Source organism: Panthera tigris, chromosome A3 (assembly GCF_018350195.1).
Source record: "Panthera tigris isolate Pti1 chromosome A3, P.tigris_Pti1_mat1.1, whole genome shotgun sequence".
NCBI lineage: Eukaryota > Metazoa > Chordata > Mammalia > Carnivora > Felidae > Panthera > Panthera tigris.
The window spans coordinates 62,725,047-62,745,018 of NC_056662.1; the positions used below are offsets into that span (position 1 = coordinate 62,725,047).

Sequence of the window (19,972 nt, forward strand, 5' to 3'; positions counted from 1 at the left end):
TGCCACGTCTTTCAGGGGAAAGGCAGGTGATAACGTGAACACAGGGGTTGGCTTCAAGAATGGCCCATTAGGACCCAGAATGGGCTCACGTGAGCATGGAGGTATTAGACACACAGCTTCCCACAGCAACACTCTCAAAGGACCTCAGGGACAAGGCAGGTGTGTCTCACGGGGCAGGCTGAAGCTTCATCACTAACATTCAATTCTACACTTTTCTATTTGGGGACCTCAAGGTTATCATGTCAATGGGGTGGATAATACAGAAAAACTGATACACAGCTCTGGAATGAATTGTGCTCTGGCAGTGTGCTTTCCTCCCAAATTTTATTTCAGGCTCTGAACACATCCTGATTAATACGGTAAAAGTGTGTTGGGAGCAAGAGGAAGCCTGGTTAGGAACCACCTACAGACCACCCACAAAGTATAAAGTTCACACTTGGATAATAAAGAGTTGACTGTACTGGAAACATAAAAGCAGCTTTCCTAGACTCTCAGCAAGGAAGGTGGAAACGCAGTGAACTGCGGTGATTCATGCTTTTGTTTTTTAGGGCTGGAATGTCATGGAGAAAAATCAGAGAAAGTGCATGTGTGGGGGGGGGTGGGGGGGGGAGTGATGATGCTGAAAAACCTAAATAGAAAACTGCAATAGGGACCAGAGGGAAAGTTAAAGAGGCCACAGTGTCCTCTCCAGCTGAAGAGGAGGCTGAAGGCAGCTTGGTCACCCATTTTTAGGCACTGACTGCACAGCACGAAGGTCCATTCAAATGCTGGCCTGTTACACCATCTGCTCCTTCCCACCCAACAAGAAGGAATGGGCTCAGGAAGCCAGCAGATGATGATTTTTTATGACAGCCATGAAAGGGTAGCAGGCTAAGGGGGCAGAAACTCTTTTATAGCACTTGAAGAATAGGAGATTCAGGTTCTCTCTTGGGGCGTTCCTGGATGGAAACAGAGATTTCCATAGGATGGTTCCTGGAGAGCCCTGACTTCCGGATCCCCAGAAACAACAGCTAGGAGGACCTGGCCTGCTAACTGATAAACAGATGAGAGCACAAATGTGATTATAATTCCCTATTCTCCCAAAAAAGGCAGCTTAGGGGAGTTACCTAAAAGCCACATGAAAAGCAAACGATACTAGGCTCAGAGGCAGTTTATGGTCAATCAACTCGCTCTCTCTACATAAAAGAGAGAAAACAAAAACTGGTCTAAAAATAAGAGGTAACCATCACTTTACTGGCATTTCAGACATGAGAGAATTTCCCCATCAATATCCCCATCCAAAGCTATAGGTATTTAGACAGACATGGAGACTCACACATCTACACACTGAGAAATTCTTCAGGGGCTCCCTTTTGCCTAAAGGTTTCCTTTAGGAGCTTTCGCCAAGTGGCCTCCATGTATTTCCGCGGTCTCGTGTACCTTCTACTAGGTTCCAGAAGAGCTACCTTTATAGTTCTCCATCGTCGCCTTGCCATTTCACGCAGTCATGTTCTTGACTCTGATATTACTCGAGCCCAGAATGCCCTCCCTGCCCCGGCCACTTGGTAAAATTCTACTCATCTGTTGAAGGCCCTTCCCCGTCCCTCCTCTGGGCTACTCCTGTGCTTATTACATACATTTCTTATTACCCTTGTCATATGGATGCAAATTATTACCTTACCTCCTGGATGTGAGTTCCTTGAAGTCAGAGCTAGTTCTTCTATATCTGCGTCCCTTCCATCTCCTAACACAAAGGCCACAGGCTACAGCCTGTGTTCAATAGACTTTGTTGGATTACACGGACTTTTGGGCGTCATACTATACCCGTTTCCTGCCTCCAAAAGGTAGGGAGCCAACAAAAGGGAACAAAAGTTCGTTTTTGAAAAACAAAAAAGGTTTCTATGTTAGACAACCAATGCACTGATTCCTAACCAAATGCAAGACACTCCAGCATGGAATGTGGTAGCATGTGGGCCTCTGCTGGACCCAGTGTGTTGGAGCTTACAGAGGACACAGTTGGGGGGGGGGGGGCGGTCCTTGCAGTAACACTCTCCTACCAACATCAGAGTCTTACAGACACAGATTTGAACACAATGTTATAGAGAGGACTCCCTGCGTATTAAATGAGAAATTCTTTTTGTTCCATCTTTCACATAGTAAATGTTCTAAGTTCCACAATAAATTGACAATGGCCAGAGTGAAAAAATAAATGTATCCACACTCCTTTGCCTTGATTATTCAAAATTCAAGCTATTCTACTACCTACCTTACAAGGGGCAACTTCCACGTCTTTTTCTTATTCACACCCTAATGGTCTCCCCGTACCTATTCAAGTCTTACCCCAATCTTTAATCTATGAATTGCCATGGCGCCTAAGAGTTTGTACCACATGATTTAGTCAGTTATTGCCTTTCATTGCCATAACATCTGACACAGGCTTGGGCACATGGCAGGTATTAATAGAAACAAGCTGATTGGTGGACTGATAAAAAGCCGTATTACATGCCCCCCAGCCATAGAGCAGTTTCAGAAAAATTGTCAGGAAAATATTTTTCTTTCTTTACCACAACCCAAAGTTCTAAAAAGATAAATACTCCAATAAGTTTATAAAACTCATGCCAACGACTTTTAAAACTCCCACAACTAGAAACAGCAATTCTCCAATGTATTCCTAACCCCTGATAACTCCTCGCTCATGTGGGGTTTTAACATACCTCTCGGCCAGCCAGAGTTTGGCTCTGGTACAAACAGCAACGTCAGCCAGCTCCTGCTGAAAGTATGTATTCAGTCTGTATTTGGAGTCTGAGGAGGCTTGTAACAAATGGAAAACCTAAACCAAAAAAGAGAAAAAGCAATATCCTGCTGTGAAAATATATTTTTCCTAAATGCTCAGTTCCTCCCTGTTAGGTTTCCTCAAAATATTCCCCTCAAAGAAAACAGACACCTGCAGAACACAGCTCTGGTTTCTTTGCAGAAAACCACTTTGGTGTGGGAAGACACAGCAACTGGTAAGAACCCTATGTCCTCGATCCCGGCCTATGCCCTGGGTTCCCTGCACAATTCCAAGCAAAGGGGACTATTCAGGGACCAGCTATTTGATCGAAGAGCTTACTAGCTACAGAAAACCTATACATTGATTTTAGCAAAGAAAGGCAAACGACTTGCTCTATGTTAGTGGTCTCATATGAAAAAAATGTACCTTTTCAAAATCAAAGTCTTGCTGAAGAGGGAAAAATCAACGGTCTCACAGTCCAAACTGGCTCATGTGCTGGGTTTATCAGAACAGTCTTGGCCAAAGAAGCAGGCCACAATGATGCCTGCCTTTGCAAGCACAGGGTAGTGATGTTTGTAAACTGTTTAGATTTTATTTTTAGCAGTTCTCCACGGAGATGTCCAGAATGGAGGCACCAAGGCAGACGCATTCTATTCTCACTCTATGTGACATTACATATTAGAATTGAGCAGAGAAAGACAAGTCCTGTTGTATCTCTAGGTGGCTTCTATTTAGAATGAAGGCCACAAATCCAGCAGACCCATGACTGTGTGCATGTGCACGCAGCTTACGTAAGCATGTTGTGGATTCATGCTCAGTGATGACATCAATGACACTGCGAGGAGCACAAACCTGCACCTGCAGCAGAGAGAGAGATCCTCTGACCTCAGCCAGTGCCAAGGAGAACGACGCATGTCACAGAAACCCTTCAGCCCCATTACCGAAATCAAAGGGGGGGGGGGAGGTGGGCGGAGCAACACAAGTATGGATAAACACACTGAGAACTTTGAAAGTCTATTTTAATAATTAGTCTGTTTTCTTTCCCTATTGTGTCCTTCACCAGAGCTACAGATGACTTCCTAAGCAACAAGATTTAACTTTTTCTCTCCTGCCAACGAGGAGCATTAAGTGAAAGTTAAATATGGAAGGGAATAATGAGAAAAAGGAAGAGGCCAAGATAAAAGAGATCCAGAATCATCAGACCCCTAAATGGGAGTGAGCTGGCAGTTTTCCTGGGTCAGACGTCTGCAATTACCAACAACAAACACATGCAGAGCACCTTTGGTTAAAGAATCAAAATAACTGTGATTACTTTACTATATGTAACTACTATTTTTTTTTTCTTTTTGTCGTCTAAACACAAGTAATCGTATAGGAGAAGGCACACAATCCCGATGTGGAGACTTGAAAATGCTTCCTCTAATAATGGATCTGTTATTCAGAGGCAACAGATCAAGTATCACTACTTCACCACACCCCCGCAGGGACACAAACCGCCCGTCGAGAAGTCTGGAGAAATGGGTCTGGCTGGGGCTTCTGTTCTTCTGTGGTGACTGCCAGAAAAAAAAACACCTCCCTCTGCCTGAATCCGCACTATCCTGAAGGAGTTGGCAAACTCACTGGGCCTTGCTTTACTTTTCTCCACAGCTGCACACAACCAACCACCAGGGTTTTTCATGGTGTCACAGGATCGTAATTAATCAGCAGACACCAGCAAAATACATGACTGTGGAATTTACTTGTAAAGAAAGCTGTGAGATTTTCGAATGCCTCTCATTTAGAAGCAATCACCTCAAAAATAACTCCTGATGGATGTTTAAACTTAGTCCTATATTTGCTCACCTTACTTGGCAAAAACAAGGCTGTTTTTGAAACGCTTCATAGCTCTGGTTTATGAAAATCAGCCTCCAGGTCCATCAATTCTGTCACCTTGGGCACAACCCAGACAACAATTGTGATCCTGGTTATTCACCAGGAACGGAGAGCAATCTATTTACATGGGACAACTGCAGAGGGAGGTACACTTAAAAGAACCGCGGTGGAAAGAAGCATGTAGGAGAGACAGGGCCAGAGAAGTGAAAGACAGGGTCACAGAAGTCAAGGGAAAACCGGGCAGGGAAGGAGAGGGAGAGCAGAAGACAGGGAGAGGGGAGAAAAGTTTTGTAAACAAATGTCTGAAACAAGTTACTGTATTTGAGATCATTTTTTTTTCTTTAAGAAAATTAATGACTATATTTGAACACACGGCTACCTTCACATGACATTTAGAGGGTTTGTTTTAATTTGTTCAAGCAAAATGAGGCCATCGTTTGGGGTGAAGTCCAGAGGTGAGGCTGGGCCTCTGGAACTACGGTCCAAGGTCAGGGCCAGGAGCACCAGGCAGCTCCCAGGATCTGAAAAGACGGTGGGGGCAAAGTGATTCCTCCTCCTACCTCCTTCTCTGAAAGTTCTGGTTCAGGAGAACTTCCAGGCCAGGAGTACAGTCTGGCCCAGGCCTGGGACAATTTGCAAACAGCCTATGATATAGGACTGCACTGAACCCAAAGAGAAAGCGAAGCTGTGTGACCCACTGAATGCACATGAGCAGTCTAAGAAGTGTAGTGTCACTTCAGGTGGCCCAAACTTGTCACAAATATTTAAACAACAATTACTACTAGGCACTATCCTAGGAGCCTCTGCACAGAACAAATGAATGCCTGCTCCCCGCAGCTTACATCCTAGTCACAGATAAACGGAAAGTCCATAGCTTCCCTGACTGCCTGGTCACAATTTTATGACCTGCACACAGCATCGCCATCACCTTCCTCTTATGCTTGGCCTCACCCTCCACCAAGTCCGGTGCAGAGCAGGAACTGAACAAACATCTGCTGAACTGACGCCGGTATGTGGTGCCTCTTCCCATACGGACTCTGCCTTTGGGACACATGCCCTTGGGTTTGGTGAGTTGCTGCAAACACGTGTGAGGAGAAGACAGAGCTGAACAACACTGCACCCCTCACTGCAGTAGGGAGAGCAGGGAGGCCAGATCAGGGCGGGGAAATGCAGCCCTGTGGGAGGAGTACAGGCTCTGGAGCCAGGTGGACATGGGTGTCCACCGTTACTAGCCGTGGGGCTTTGGGCAACTTACCTAACCTCTGCTTCCTCAGTGAAACACTGTATAATAGTATCTGCAGAAAGACTCAAAGGAATATATACTACTACTTGACACATTAGGCACATGATAAAAATGTTAGTTCTCTCCCTTTTCCTGTTTACTCCCTCCCTTCCAGCCCCCATTCCAAAAATAGTCAGAGAAGGCTTTGCAAAACAAGTGATATTCCTATTTGGCCTTAAAGCAAATCTTGCCAGAATCTGGGGAAGACCGTGCAAGCAGAGGAAACTCAATTATAAAAAAAAATCTGAAAGGGTATTAAAATATCAGTATCGCCAACAAAAAGAATAAACTTTAACGTGAATTATGGACTTCAGTTAAAAATAATGTGTCACTAATGGTAACACACATACCACTCCAACGTTAAATATTAATAACAGGAGAAAACTGGAGAGGAAAGGAAGATATGGGAACTCTCTGTACTACCTGATCAGTTTTTCTGGAAATCTATAATTGTTCTTTCTTTCTTTCTTTCTTTCTTTCTTTCTTTCTTTCTTTCTTTCTTTCTTTTTTAACGTTTATTTATTTTTGAGACAGAGAGAGACAGAGCATGAACAGGGGAGGGGCAGAGAGAGACGGAGACACAGAATCGGAAGCAGGCTCCAGGCTCTGAGCCATCAGCCCAGAGCCCGACACGGGGCTCGAACTCACAGACCGCGAGATTGTGACCTGAGCTGAAGTCGGACGCTTAACCGACTGAGCCACCCAGGCGCCCCTATAATTGTTCTTTAAAAAACCTATGAATGGAAGGAAAGCATCAGGACTGCTCAGGGAACAGCAAGTAATTGTGTGTGACAAGGGCACAGTCAGCGGTGTGTGGGGTGATAGAAGACACAGCTGGAAAGAGGAGTCAGGTCAGAATGAGGAGGATCTTAAATGCACCAGCAAGGGACGCATCCTCTGTTCTGTAGGTGGCAAAGGCCGCTTTAGAAACAGTGCTCAAATAATTAGATGTGTCATTTGGAAAGGAAAGACCAGGGCAGTGTGGAGGCTGGAACTGGAAGGGGCAGGATGACCAAGATTACTATTAGTCTAGGCTAGAGGTGGTGAGGGTCAAAACCAGATACTGAGAGCCAAGGATGGTGGGTGGGCTCAAAGCAGCTGCAGGTGTTTTCTTTGACCTACACGGTAGTTTTAGCCCGTCATTTAGGAACTGGGAGATTTCACATCAGAATCATTCTGATTTCCAACTTCTTTTGAAAAATCAGAAGACCTGGGGGTCAATAGTCACCTGCGGGGGTCCAGTTCACTGTCACACCCACGACTGCCTATTATTCGTGGGCCTAAGGTGGAGTGTCAGTGTCATTTATCACTGCTTATGTGCCTTTTTCTTTCTTTCTTTCTTTCTTTCTTTCTTTCTTTCTTTCTTTCTTTCTTTCTTTCTTTCTTTCAACTTTTGGAGAAACAAGAGGAAAATAAAATATTTCCTGAGCTCAGACTTCTTTCAAAAGTTTCAAAACAAAGGATTGGACTCGGAGGGCCGTGTGTTTATCCTCGTCTCCCTTCATTCACTTATCTGCCTGGTGCTGATAGGACTCTGATTTTGTGAGAGCCCCGGTCCGGATGGTAAAAGGAGTGGAAAGGAGAGGAAAGGATACATTTGAGAGACATTTTGGAAGCTGAAGAAGCAGTACTTGGCAACTTGGTGTTAGACATGGAGTTGCAGGTCAGAAAAGAGCCTCTTAACTCAGGCAGCCGGTGATGGAGAGCCATCCTCCACTACGGGGCTCACAAGGGAATAATATCCCGTGGCAGGTCTGGGAATGAGGAAAAGGGATCTCATGAGTTGGGTTAGGAATATCCACTTGATGATTGCTCTAGTCAGGGTAATTTATCTTGGAAAGCACGAATTCTTTTGAGAGTGAAAAGGACCTCTATTAATGACCACCCTGGGACAAAGGCCAGTGGGTTGCCTCTAGCTTCTGCAGGCCCTTAGAAAAAAAAGACTAGAGTGGAGGAAGAGGTGTCTTTGGCAAAAGAAGCAGGAGGAAGCTTTGCCGACTTGAGATGGTTGTAACCCAGTCAGAAAGACAGAAAGCACATGCAAACAACCAAGGGCAAACCAGCAGCACCACCCAGGACTATCACAGGCAGTGGGACTGGCCAGAAGATGCCCTCAGGACGGGAGGCCAGGAAGCAGCTGGCAGCAGGCTAGTGTCCTTGCCCTTGAGATGCAAGCCCCGAGAAACTCCGGGAGAACCAAAGAGGAATCTGGAGAACCTGGAAGCAGTTACTCCTTGCCGACCCCCATGCCTACTCTAAACACAGAGAGACTCGGGGGAGCCCCCAAGCATCTGTATGAAGCACTGGGTCCATTTGGGCAGCTTTGAATCTTAAAAGTGACTCCACAGGAGCGAATGTAATACTCTTTGAATAAGTGCCACAGGCCTAAAAAGAGTCATGAGGCAGATCTCTGAAAAAACTTGCACTGCACCAGTAAAGTATGTCTGGTTTATGCTGCTAGACTAAAATAGTGACTTGTGTTAGACAAGATCAAGATGATATATGGCTGTTTGGGAATGCAACGCCGAGATGGGTTTTCCTCTTCACCAAGCATGGCTTCCAGGCAATTTTCCCCCTTATAAAATCAACAGCAGCTGAGCTCCAGAAACAGCAGGATCCAGCAATAACAGGACCAGGTTAGGCAGGCTGTGAAAAAGGACAACTCCAAAGAGAAAAGAGATGTTCATTTCAGAGGTCAGATATAAATGAGCTGAATGTATCGTAATCATTCACTATCCCAGACTTGGAAGATCAGCACCTGTATCCACTTTTGCAACTATATTTTCTTAAACACAAATCCTATTCTTCTTTTGCAGCATGCAGACTTTGGGAGAACACTTTTGCCCCTATCACATTCAGCCAAGTATAAAATTTCTGTATCTGCCATTTTGCCTTGCCTTCTCTCTGCATTGCCCCAACCCCCACGGCTAAGTCAGAGCCACATTTTTCCAAGCTCAGTGTTTACACAGGATTTTATTTCGGCTGGTAAAACATCTGTATTTTTTCAGGGACTTGAATAAATGATCTATGCCGGGAATGTACAGTATAGGGTGATGTCAGGCCCCCTTTTTCTCTCTCGACTCACTGGGCAGAACAGGCAAACATTGTTGCAGCCTGTAGTTGGGAATGTGAATATTTATCCTGTCGACTTAATTCATACAAACAGAAGGAAAGGCAGGCAGGCAGGAGTATTTTATGGCTTTGAGTCAGACTGAAAGGGGGAGGGTGTGAGAAGGGGGGATGGCTGAGAAAGGAATCTAAACTTTCTAATTCACAGAAACATGCTTAATCATACAAATGTGGAGAAAGAGATACAGCAAAAATTATTTAAAAGGTAGACTGCATTTGTATGTGGGTGTGGGGTGTGTGTGTGGGCGGGTAGGAGATGGGAAAGCAAGAGACAGTTCTCCAACTTCTGTATCTTTTCTAATCACTACAATAAGGTTTAGGATTTAATTGTTTTCTGCTTCAGGTCTATTAAATCGTATCCATAACCAGACCACAGGCTTCTTAGGAACACCTTCTTATCTTCTGATTTCCACAGTGCAGGGCACGGTGCTTACTGGGAATATGGACCCACCCATGCCATCTGTACAGGGCTCAGCGTATTGTCCTTTTTACTGACAGCCCAATCGACGGGAGGCATGACCATGGGACACTTCAGCTACTCAGCCTGGTCACCCCTACAAGAAAGGGCTTGGTGGGCAAGTGCCACCCATAGTTACCCACCAATCGTAGAGGGCAGGCCAGGAAGCATTTCAAGTGGTTACTCCTCCAAACCTCAACCTATTTATCAGATGAGGACAAATCCTTAGGAAGGTCTCGGGAAGTTCCCAAAAGGTGACACTTGGCTGTTGCTGCTGTCAGAAAAAGGGTGCTAATTGTGATGTGTAATTACTTCCTAGTTGACACTGGCTTGGGGAAGAGAATCACAGGAAACAGGCCATGAATATCTTTAAGGACTAATATGTACACACACACAAAGTCTGTAGGGGTCTGAAAGTCACTTCGTGTGTCAATTCATTCCCTCCTTTCTGTGAACACTCCCCTTGTTCTAGTTCAGGAACCAAAGATCTTACACCTGGAAGATGAAAACAACTCACTGGTCTCTGCCTCCAAAACTTATTTTACACTTGACTACAGAGAAACTTCTTAAAGCCCTGACTGTATCACTCCCAAGTTCAAAATCTCTCAATGACTTCCAATTGCCTGAAGAATTTGCTGGGCACTGAAGTCTCGACTTACTTTTCTGTTTTTACCTCCTATTTCCTCCACTTCGTCTATCTATTTTGTAGCTGAATGGGACAATTTCCCATTCCTGACAACTTACAAATGCTTTTCTGTCCAGGATGTTCCTTCTATTTCTCCCCCCCCCCCCCACCCTCTCCAACTCTGCCTACTGAAATTCCATTCAAACTGTAAGGCCCAGCTAACATCACCTCCTCCATAAAACCTTCCTCAGGTTTCATCAACCACCACCCCCCTCTCTGACCCAAGACATATTCTTTTCCTACTCAGTGCCCAACGGCTTATTTAATTTGATTTTTTAAAAAAATTTTAATCCTGTCATCATAGTTATCAATCCACAATTTCCTTTCCTGGAGTATAGCTCTTTGAAGGCAAGGACTGTGCCCTGTTCTTCATAGTCCCTGGGCCCCAAGGATATGGAGCTTTGTCTGGTGTAGAGAGGGGTTCCATGAATGGAGCATTTAGTGAGTTGGAACTCACTATGAAGCATGCCTCCCTTCCAGGGGTGGCAGGAGCACAGCCTATGCTCAGAGCAGCAGCTGGAGTGCTAAAAATGACTTTCTAAACTCTCCCCACACAAAGGGGTGGGAGAAATACACAGTATTAATGAGAGAGTGAGTATTCATTTGTCTTAGATCATCTTTGGCCTGGTGCTCCAAATTTTACAATGCAAATAAGAGTCCCCTCACCCAGAAGAAGTGTCAGGGGCCCTGAGCTACTGGGTAAGAGTGAGGTTGAGAAAGTGATGTCAGGGGCACTTGAGTGGCTCAGTCAGTTATACATCTGACTCTTGATCTCAGCTCAGGTCATGATTTCACGATTCGTGAGTTCGAACCCACATCAGCCTCTGTGCTGATAGCACGGAGCCTGCTTGGGATTCTTTCTCTCCCTCTTTTTCTGCCCCTCCCCTGCTTGTGCTTGCTCTCTCTTTGTCTCTCTCTCAAAAACAAATAAATAAACATTAAAAAAAAAAAAAGAAAGTGATATCAAAGGTATTCAGTCTTAACCTCACTTACAAAAGTTTACATGTAAAGTATTAACAATTTCCACTGATATAATAATATCTGTTCTAACCAAAGAGTTCCTAACTTTGGAACATAAGATACATTTCTGTAAAGGTATGGATAAAATGTTTTAATTATTTGTTTGTTTGTTGTTTAATGTTTATTTATTTTTAAATTTTTTATTTATTTAAAAAAATTTTTTACTGTTTATTTTTGAGAGAGAGAGAGAGAGAGAGAGACAGAGTACAAGTTGGAAAGGAGTGGAGAGAGAGGGAGATACAGAATCTGAAGCAGGCTCCAGGCTCTGAGCTGTCAGCACAGAGCCCAATGCAGGACTCAAACTCACGAACAGTGAGATCATGACCTGAGCTGAAGTAGGATGCTCGACCGACTGAGCCAGCCAGGTACCCCGATGTTTATTTATTTTTGAGAGAGAAAGAGAGACAGAGCGTGAGTGGGGGAGGGGCAGAGAGAGAGAGGGAGACACAGAATCTGAAGCAGGCTCCGGGCTCTGAGCTGTCAGCACAGAACCCGATGCAGGGCTTGAACCCACAAACTGTGAGATCATGACCTGAGCCGAAGTCGGATACCTAACCGACTGAGTCAGCCAGGTACCTTGGATAAAATGTTTTAAATTACAAATTTTTTTTTGTAAAAGATATCCCAGTTTAACTTATTTAGGAGAAGCTTTATTATGCTTGCTGATTTATCTCTTCTATCTATCTGGATCTTCAACTCTTGAGTTTCCTTAACAACAATACTGAGATAAATAAGGATCTCTTTGATGTACCAAAGCTTGTTGATGAAAAATAATAAGGATAATTTGTTCAGTCAAGACAGTTTACTTCAGCAATACAGGAAGGAGGAAGGAAGAAAGGAGAAAGGAGGAAGGAAGGAGGTGGTGGAATAAATGAAAAAAAATTAGTCATAAATCAATAAATGTTGAAGTTGAGTGACGGGTACATGAGGTTCATTATATTATCCTAACTACATTTGTGTATATTTAAATATAAGTTTTAGAAAAAGGCTTTAGGAGAGAAGAAGGTAAAGAGAAAGCAGCTATAGGTCACAGAGATGAAATAAGTATAAAAAGCTTATGATGTAGTACAAGAAGTTATGTATATTAACAAATAAAATGCATAAATTCTAAGACAGAACACTAAGCACTGGAAGGGAGAGAAGGGAGTCCAGAAGATGGTAAAAGTGACATTTAAACAGTAGTGAAGAGGGGTGCCTGGGTGGCTCAATTGTTTGGGCATCCAACTCTTGATTTCGGCTCAGGTCATGATCTCACGGTTTGTGAGTTTGAGCCCCGAGTTGGGCTCTGTGCTGACAGGGGAGGCTGTTTGGGACTCTCTCTCTCTCTCTCTCTCTCTCTCTCTGCCCCTCCCCCATTTATGTGTACACACTTGAGCGCACACACACTTTCTCAAAATAAATAAATAAACATTAAAAAACCACTATAAACAGTAGTGAAGAGACTAATGTATTCAACAAAGGGTATTAAGACAACCAACTAGATCTTAGGGAAATAATACAGTTGGGTCCCTACCTTGCACTGAAATAAATTCTAGATGGAGAAACTAATCAAATGTAAAAAAAGAAACTACAAAAGTGCTAGAAGAAAACAGGAAAATATTTTATAATCTTCTGGTAAAAAATGGGCTTTCTAAGAACGAACACAAAGCCACAAACTAAAAAAAAAAAAAAAAAAAATAGATGTATAAATATGTCAATGTAACAACCGAAATCTCTGGGACAGCAAAAATTAATAGGAATATTCAAAACCAAAAAAATAAGGGGCAAAACATTTGCTAATTCCTTCAAGGAACAAACCTCTTGCAAACCAGTAACAGAAATGAAAGTCATGGAATGAAATATGGCTGGGAATTACAAGCTTTCTCCATTCATAGCACCCTTACACCTCAATAATTTTTTCATGGTGCCTCCAGGCCAAAAGAAATATCGAACAGTTCCATTTATTAAGTAGTTAGGTCCAAACAACCTAGGAAGTATTTATGCCCTAACAACTGCGAAACTGTTTGAAAAAATAATACACATAAGTTGAAAGAAAAAATATTTTGATTTCATTCTTTAATAACCACAATTACTTACTAATGAGATGTGTGTGCCTGTTGGATACTTCCTAACTTCCCAAGCCTTGGAGTCACTGGACTCCGTCACCCTCATTCCTATTCCACACCGACCTTCCCATGGTACTTGTTTTTACCACAGCAACTATCAAATACTCAACTTTGCAAAGATATATGGCATCATCAAAAGGAGCACAACGTGAGCTAAGGTTGATAACTGTATGTTAATTCAAGCTACTGGCTCCTATAGTATCTCACAGATGGCAAGTATCATTGGGCTTCTCACAAAAATTTAAAATATCCCACAGCACTTTGGCACACTCTTTGGGAACTGCAAATATTTAGCAAGAAATATAAACAAGCAATTCACAGACGAAATACAAATAGCCAATAAACACATGAAGAAATGTTTCATTTCATTAATGTTTAAGGAAGTGCAACTAAAACAATACTTAAAAAAAAAACTGATTTGCACAGAAAATTTTGTTAAGTGGGTAGGACCCACTTAGTAACTGGGTAAGGAAATGGCCACTCTCATTCATCACTGCAGGGAGTATAAATTGGTCACAGACATGTTGGGGGTAGCCAGCAGGGCCATTTTGTTGCACATATGATATATTCCATACAAATGGTAACCCTCGGAGATGGACAAAGCGGCAACTTGGAAGTCTGGCCGTTGCTATCAAAATGTAAAACATGCTGCTTTCTCAGTCTTGCAATACCCACTTCTAGGAATTTATTTCACAAGAACACTTAGAGGTATGGGCAAAGATAAAGACGCCCAAGGATGATCTTCGGCAGCACTGACTGCAACGGGAAAATTCAGAATCAACCAATACAAGACCAGTTGAAAAAATTACAGAATACTACTACAGGTATCTCATCATATAGAGTCAAGGTATACAAACATTTTTTTAAGCATTTATTTATTTATTTATTTATAGACAGAGACAGCATGGGTGGGGGAGGGGCAGAGACAGAGGGAGAGAGAGAGAGAATCCCGAGCAGGCTCTGTGCTGTCAGTGCAGAGCCCGATGCAGGGCTCAAACCTACGAGTTCATGACCTGAGCCAAAACCGAGAGTCGGACGCTGAACCGACTGAGCCACTCAGATGCCCTACGGGCATTTTTTTTTTTTTAAGCTATAAATTTATATGGACAGACATGAAATTATCTCCAAGACATACTGGTAAATGAGAAAGTAAGCTGGAAAAAATAGCATGGTCCTATTTTTACTGATGCCAAATTATTAACGGCGAGGGTGGGATTGTTTACAATAAATGTTGCATGTTTCTGGAATTTAGAATGTTTTACAATAAGAATGCATTACTTTTTTAAACAATTCATTTTGAAATAATTACAGTTTCATAACAAGTTGCCAAAAGAGTAGAGTTGGTGTACCTTCACTTAGCTTCCCCCAACTGTGACATCTCACCTGTCTGTAGTACTGCATCAAAACCAGAATACTGACAGTGGCACATTGCTGTTAACTAGACTACACACCTTACTCAGCTTTTGCCATATTTTACATGTATTCATGTGTGTGTATGTGTGGGGGGTGGTTTCATCCCATGCACAGATTTGGGTAACTACCACTACCACTAAGACACGGGACTGTCCTAGTACCACAAGGGAAGAATGCATTATTTCTGGAGTCAGGAACAATAAAAGCTAAATAATACTCTTTTTATCATGTATCCCCTAACTCCATACTCAATGTGAAAATTCACACGCTACGTCAACTGGGACAGGTGGCTGTGTGCTATTTCTCACCAAGAGATAGAAATCAAAGAAAAGGAACTTTTCAAGGCATGAAAGACAAGACGTTAGGACTTTTCCAAGGCTCCTCCTGCTCTTCTCGGACTTTTCAGATCTGTGCCCAGTGTGGGTGGAAGAGCAGCTCAGAGGAAAGAGCCACGGAAGGTAGAGAAGGCTGGCCATGGCGAGGTGCCACCAGGGGTGGGGGAACATTCCTGAGAGATGCAGTCCTATCTCCAATACTGTCTCTCGGGCAAACAAGAGCAAAGGAAATACAAAGTTATTATATCAATTTGCATGTCCCAGATTTTAGAGCAGCTGTAAAATTTGCCTTATAAAAAGAACTGACCCACAGAAAACTGGCTTTTAGCATGCTCTCAGGCTGGTAACGCACATTACTCCGAGCTGCCCAGTGAGGGGGTTTGGGGCAAAAGGCCCTGCAAGCCTGGACCCAAGTGACAGCCAGCCTCAGGAGCCTGCTGGCTTCCAGCAAGCTGTGGTAACAGAGACTCCTCTTTATGAAAAATGAAGATGGAAAAAAAATTTTTTGCGTCTTTGGGTTGCAGCTTATTTCAAAGGTCATCAAAGTAAACAAAAGGGAAAGACTGTGAATCTTTATAAGTCAAAAAGTGACAACTGTTTATAAAGCAACTGTTTATATTTTCACATGGAGGAAGGAAAAAAATGATTCTTCTAAGCCCCTAGGAATGGAGGTTTGGGTGGCTCCCCCTCCACCTCGTTTGTTTGCTCATTTGCCATTCAACACCTCCCGCAGTGAGTACAGTTGCATCCATTTTATGCAGAATTGTAAACGTCTACTGGATGGCTGGGATTTGTGGAATAAACCAGGCAGTGTCTTGAGAAGCCAAAGCCACTGTCGCCCTTGTTGATAACTGCCTCCCACCATCATGCCGAGTACTGTGTAATGCCCAAAGCCATACAGACAGGCTGCAGTAAGGTCTCTCCAACTCTTGAGCCCAGTTTCCAGTGAGGGCACCTTTGTTCAGAGAGGGATGATTCTCTGAATCTAATGAGGGCAAAGGGGTCAGTGAAACCAGTCCTTACAAACCTCCTCTAATACCTCAGAGTGAGCAAAAAAACCTTTTTGCTTATGGGTTTTTCTGACAATGAACTGTGGACAATTATCATGGACGAGCCTCTACGTGAATTTCCTATTAGACATATTCTAAAATAATGGGACTAGATGGCATTAAAATAATCATCAACAGGTACTTTTTTACATGGGGAGCTGTGTGATCCCCAGTCCACTATACAGATTTTGTATTATTTCCATTTATCCATTAAGCCTCAGCTAGTCAGCCCCTTTTGTGAAGTTCTCCCTCAGAATTGTGGGTAGAGCAATTTCTCCATCCTCTCATTCCATAGTATGTATTATCTGAACCACTCATTTGGCACCTAAGATATGTTGCCTTGATTGCTATTTATCTTTTTGTGTAAACCATGTCGTTTTATCTCCTACAGAGCCTTACTGGAATGCAAAAGTTTGTTGATTTGATTTTAAATTTAAGGCAATTACCATGTGGGCTGAGATAAACAGTACTTTCAAGGCAACAGTTAACTCAATAGTGAAAGTAAACACCAAGACTGCTTGCAAATGGGGTGGCTTGCAAAGTAGAATGACCAATGAATGCAAGTCCTCCAGATGGGAATATGTTTGTGGCCTGGGCCTTCAGCCCACTACTCCTAGCCTACCAGCGCGTCTTGTTATCTACATGAATTTATCATCCCCCAAGCTCATCTCCAGGAAACTCATGATCTTTCCTCTCAACCTGCTTCAGCTCAACCGCTGGTGTCTCAATGAAACCATTCTCCCAGGCACTGGTAAGTTTATTTGTTGAGTAACTGGATGAACAAGACAGCCACTCTCTCTAAGTAACCATCCACAATCCACTCTGGCCTGCCCCTTTTCCCTATATTGCTGGAAGGCAATGAGAATCAAGTTTAGAAGTTGTCATGCGTCTCTCCCCATCCCCCCCAAACAAGCCTCCTTGGCCAGTTAAGAGACTGACTGCAATGGGGCGACAGGACATTCCTCTTGATGTCCTTTCTGCTGAGAAACTTGAGACTTTGGACCAGTGGTCCTAAATGTGGAGTGGTTTTACCCCTGTGGGCCATTTGGCAATGTCTAGAAACATTTTTTGGTTGCCACAACTGGAACGGGGTGCCATCAGCACCTCGTGGGTGGAGGTGAGAGATGCTGTGAAACATCCAGCAGATCAAAGGGCAGTCCCCCAAGACAAAGAATCATCCAGCCCCAGATGTCGGTAGTGCCGGGGCTGGATGAGGTGGAGAAACCCTGGCCTGCTGTAACAGCACAGGCTTTGCAGTCTAGTTGGTGACTTCGGGAAAATTATTTACACTCTCTGAGCCTCTGTTTCCCATTCTATAAAATGGAGCTGATAATACAACTCATCTCATGAGGCTATCATGAAGTCTAAAAGATAATTAATGTGAAAAGTACTTTGTAATTACGCCTTTAAAAACTAGTCATTCTTATTAATGGTTAGCAGCATGCCCATGTGTGATTTTAATTTTGCAGTGCACTTCAGGCACCGCTAGGTGTGGGCGTAGAAAGGAAGCTCACCTCACCTCTCTCCATCTATCTGGGGTATCCATGTTCTCCCAGTTCTGCATTATTAAGCAGCTTTCTTAACTCCTTTGTGGAACCTGCTTATATTCTTTTTATTTGGCAGTTGTTTTTGCTTGGCCACTGGACTTCTGCCTCGTGCAGTATTATTCCTCAGCAATACTTTTCTTAGTGGTCTCTGATGATTTTCCCAGAAACCGTGCTTTCTGACTAATCATCTTACTACAGCTCATAATAATGACCAAGTGTATGGCAAGGATGAATTAATGATTATCCCTCAGGGTAATCATTTGAGAAGTATAAGTAGAGTACTTATTACCAAGTTTGCCCTTTTTGTCATAAGCTACATTTTCCACCTTTGTGATTTATATCTAAGAATAAGCTGTGCCATTCAGTGTCTCAGAAGAATCATTTGGTGACCCTTGAAGATATTAGTTCTATTAGTTATGAGTCTCAAGAGGCTTATCCTTGATACTTTTTCCAACTGAGCACGCTCCATAAATTCACATATCCAGAGGAACAATTCCCAGCTCATTTGTCCTGCCTAGGAGAAGCAAACACTTTAAAACAAGCTAAGTAAGCACATTCTTATTTTCCTATTTCCTGAATGACCCAAATCAGGTAACACTTTAACGAATACTTTAGCTTCTACCCATTTCATTTCTTGGGTAAATCTGGAAAGTCTGCTTTCATTTTATTCAAAGGAAGCGAAGCAAAGCATCTTTCCTGGGGCTTTTTGTCTCACAAAATGGATATCTGGATATTTATATAGCAAAGCCTTATGGTCTTAAATTGTAGTCTTTTTTTCCTTCCTATTTCAAATTTTTATTTAAATTCTAGTTAATTGACATACAGTGCAATACTGGTTTCAGGAGCAGAATTCAGTGATTCATCACTTACATACAACACCCAGTGCTCATCCCAACAAGTGCCCTCCTTAGTATCCATCACCCATCTAGCCCATCCCCCACCCACCTCCCTCCATCAACCATCAGTTTGTTCTCTATGATTAAGAGTCTTTTATGGTTTGTTTCCCTCTCTTTCTTTTCCTCCCCTTCCCATATGTTCATCTGTTTTGTTTTTTAAATTCCACATATGAGTGATATCATACTGCATTTGTCTTTCTCTAACTTATTTCGCTTAGTATAATACTCTCTAGCTCCAACCACATCGTTGCAAATGGCAAAAATTCATTCTTTGTGATGGCTGAGTTATATTCCAGTGTGTGTGTGTGTGTGTGTGTGTGTGTGTGTGTGTGTGTGTGTGTGGTGTGTGTGTGTGTCTGTATACATACCACTTCTCTCTTTTTTTTTTAATGTTTATTTATTTCTGAGACAGAGAGAGACAGAGCATGAATGGGGGAGGGGCAGAGAGAGAGGGAGACACAGAATCTGAAGCAGGTTCCAGGCTCTGAGCTGTCAGCACAGAGTCTGATGTGGGGCTCGAACTCACAAACCGCAAGATCATGACCTGAGCCGAAATCGGTAACTCAACCAACTGAGCCACCCAGGCACCCCATCACACCACTTCTCCTTTATCCATTCATCAGTCAGTGGGCATTTGGGCTCTCTCCCTTGTTTGGCTATTGTTAATAATGTTACATTAGAGTTTTATTTGTGTATGCATATGTCTGCATGTATTTAAAATTCTGTAGATTCTTGATTTTTTTTAAAAAAGATAATACAGTGGTTAGTTCCAATCTTCTTGAAATTAATGGTGGACTCTTAGTAGAGTAAATCATGTCTCCATAATGGGCAGAATCTTAGCTACCATGAAAAAGAAGTTTACTCCGAAATCTTTGAAGTGGCAGAGGAGGAGGAGGATTTCTCGCTTGATCCAGAGGGAAGGCCTTCAACTTTGGAGATTAGCGGTCATTTTATCATTAGAAGAACAAATGGAAAGGCTGAGCTCATGCTAGCATTATGAGGAAGTTGAGCAAGATGTTCACCAACAGGGGAATCTCAGTTTGTACGTTTGTGGACTAAGAGCATTGCTCTTACAGATATAACATACAGTCCCTGAGGATGGGAAAGTGGTCTTTAATCAAGGAGATTAAGTTTCCTGGTATTATTCAAATAGGCTGTTTATGTAATGTGATGAACTTAAAGGCCCAACAGAGGTACTAAAACTGACTTCTCCTAACTCAAATATATTAGCCTAAAGTAAGGTTTTCCAATCTCAGCACTATTGACACTTGGAGACAGGTCATTCTTTGTTGTGGGTCCTGTCCTGTGCATTACAGGATGTTTACCGGTATCTCTGGCCTCTACCCACTAGAGGCTGATAACATACTGCCAGTTATGAAAACCAACAGTATCTTCAGACATTGCCAAATGTCCCCTGTGGAGGAAAACAG

The 19,972-nt window shown here is 42.9% G+C and overlaps 1 protein-coding gene across 4 annotated transcripts in view; it reads right to left on the reverse strand.

Moving 5' to 3' along the window:
• Nucleotides 1–19,972, reverse strand: part of THADA (THADA armadillo repeat containing) — a 327,215-nt gene that overhangs the window by 96,018 nt on the left and 211,225 nt on the right. For all 4 annotated transcript variants that reach the window (XM_007097838.3, XM_042981284.1, XM_042981287.1 and 1 more), the window contains one exon: nt 2,694–2,809. In XM_007097838.3, coding sequence (XP_007097900.2) covers nt 2,694–2,809 — 116 coding nt within the window. The remainder of the gene's footprint in view (nt 1–2,693; nt 2,810–19,972) is intronic.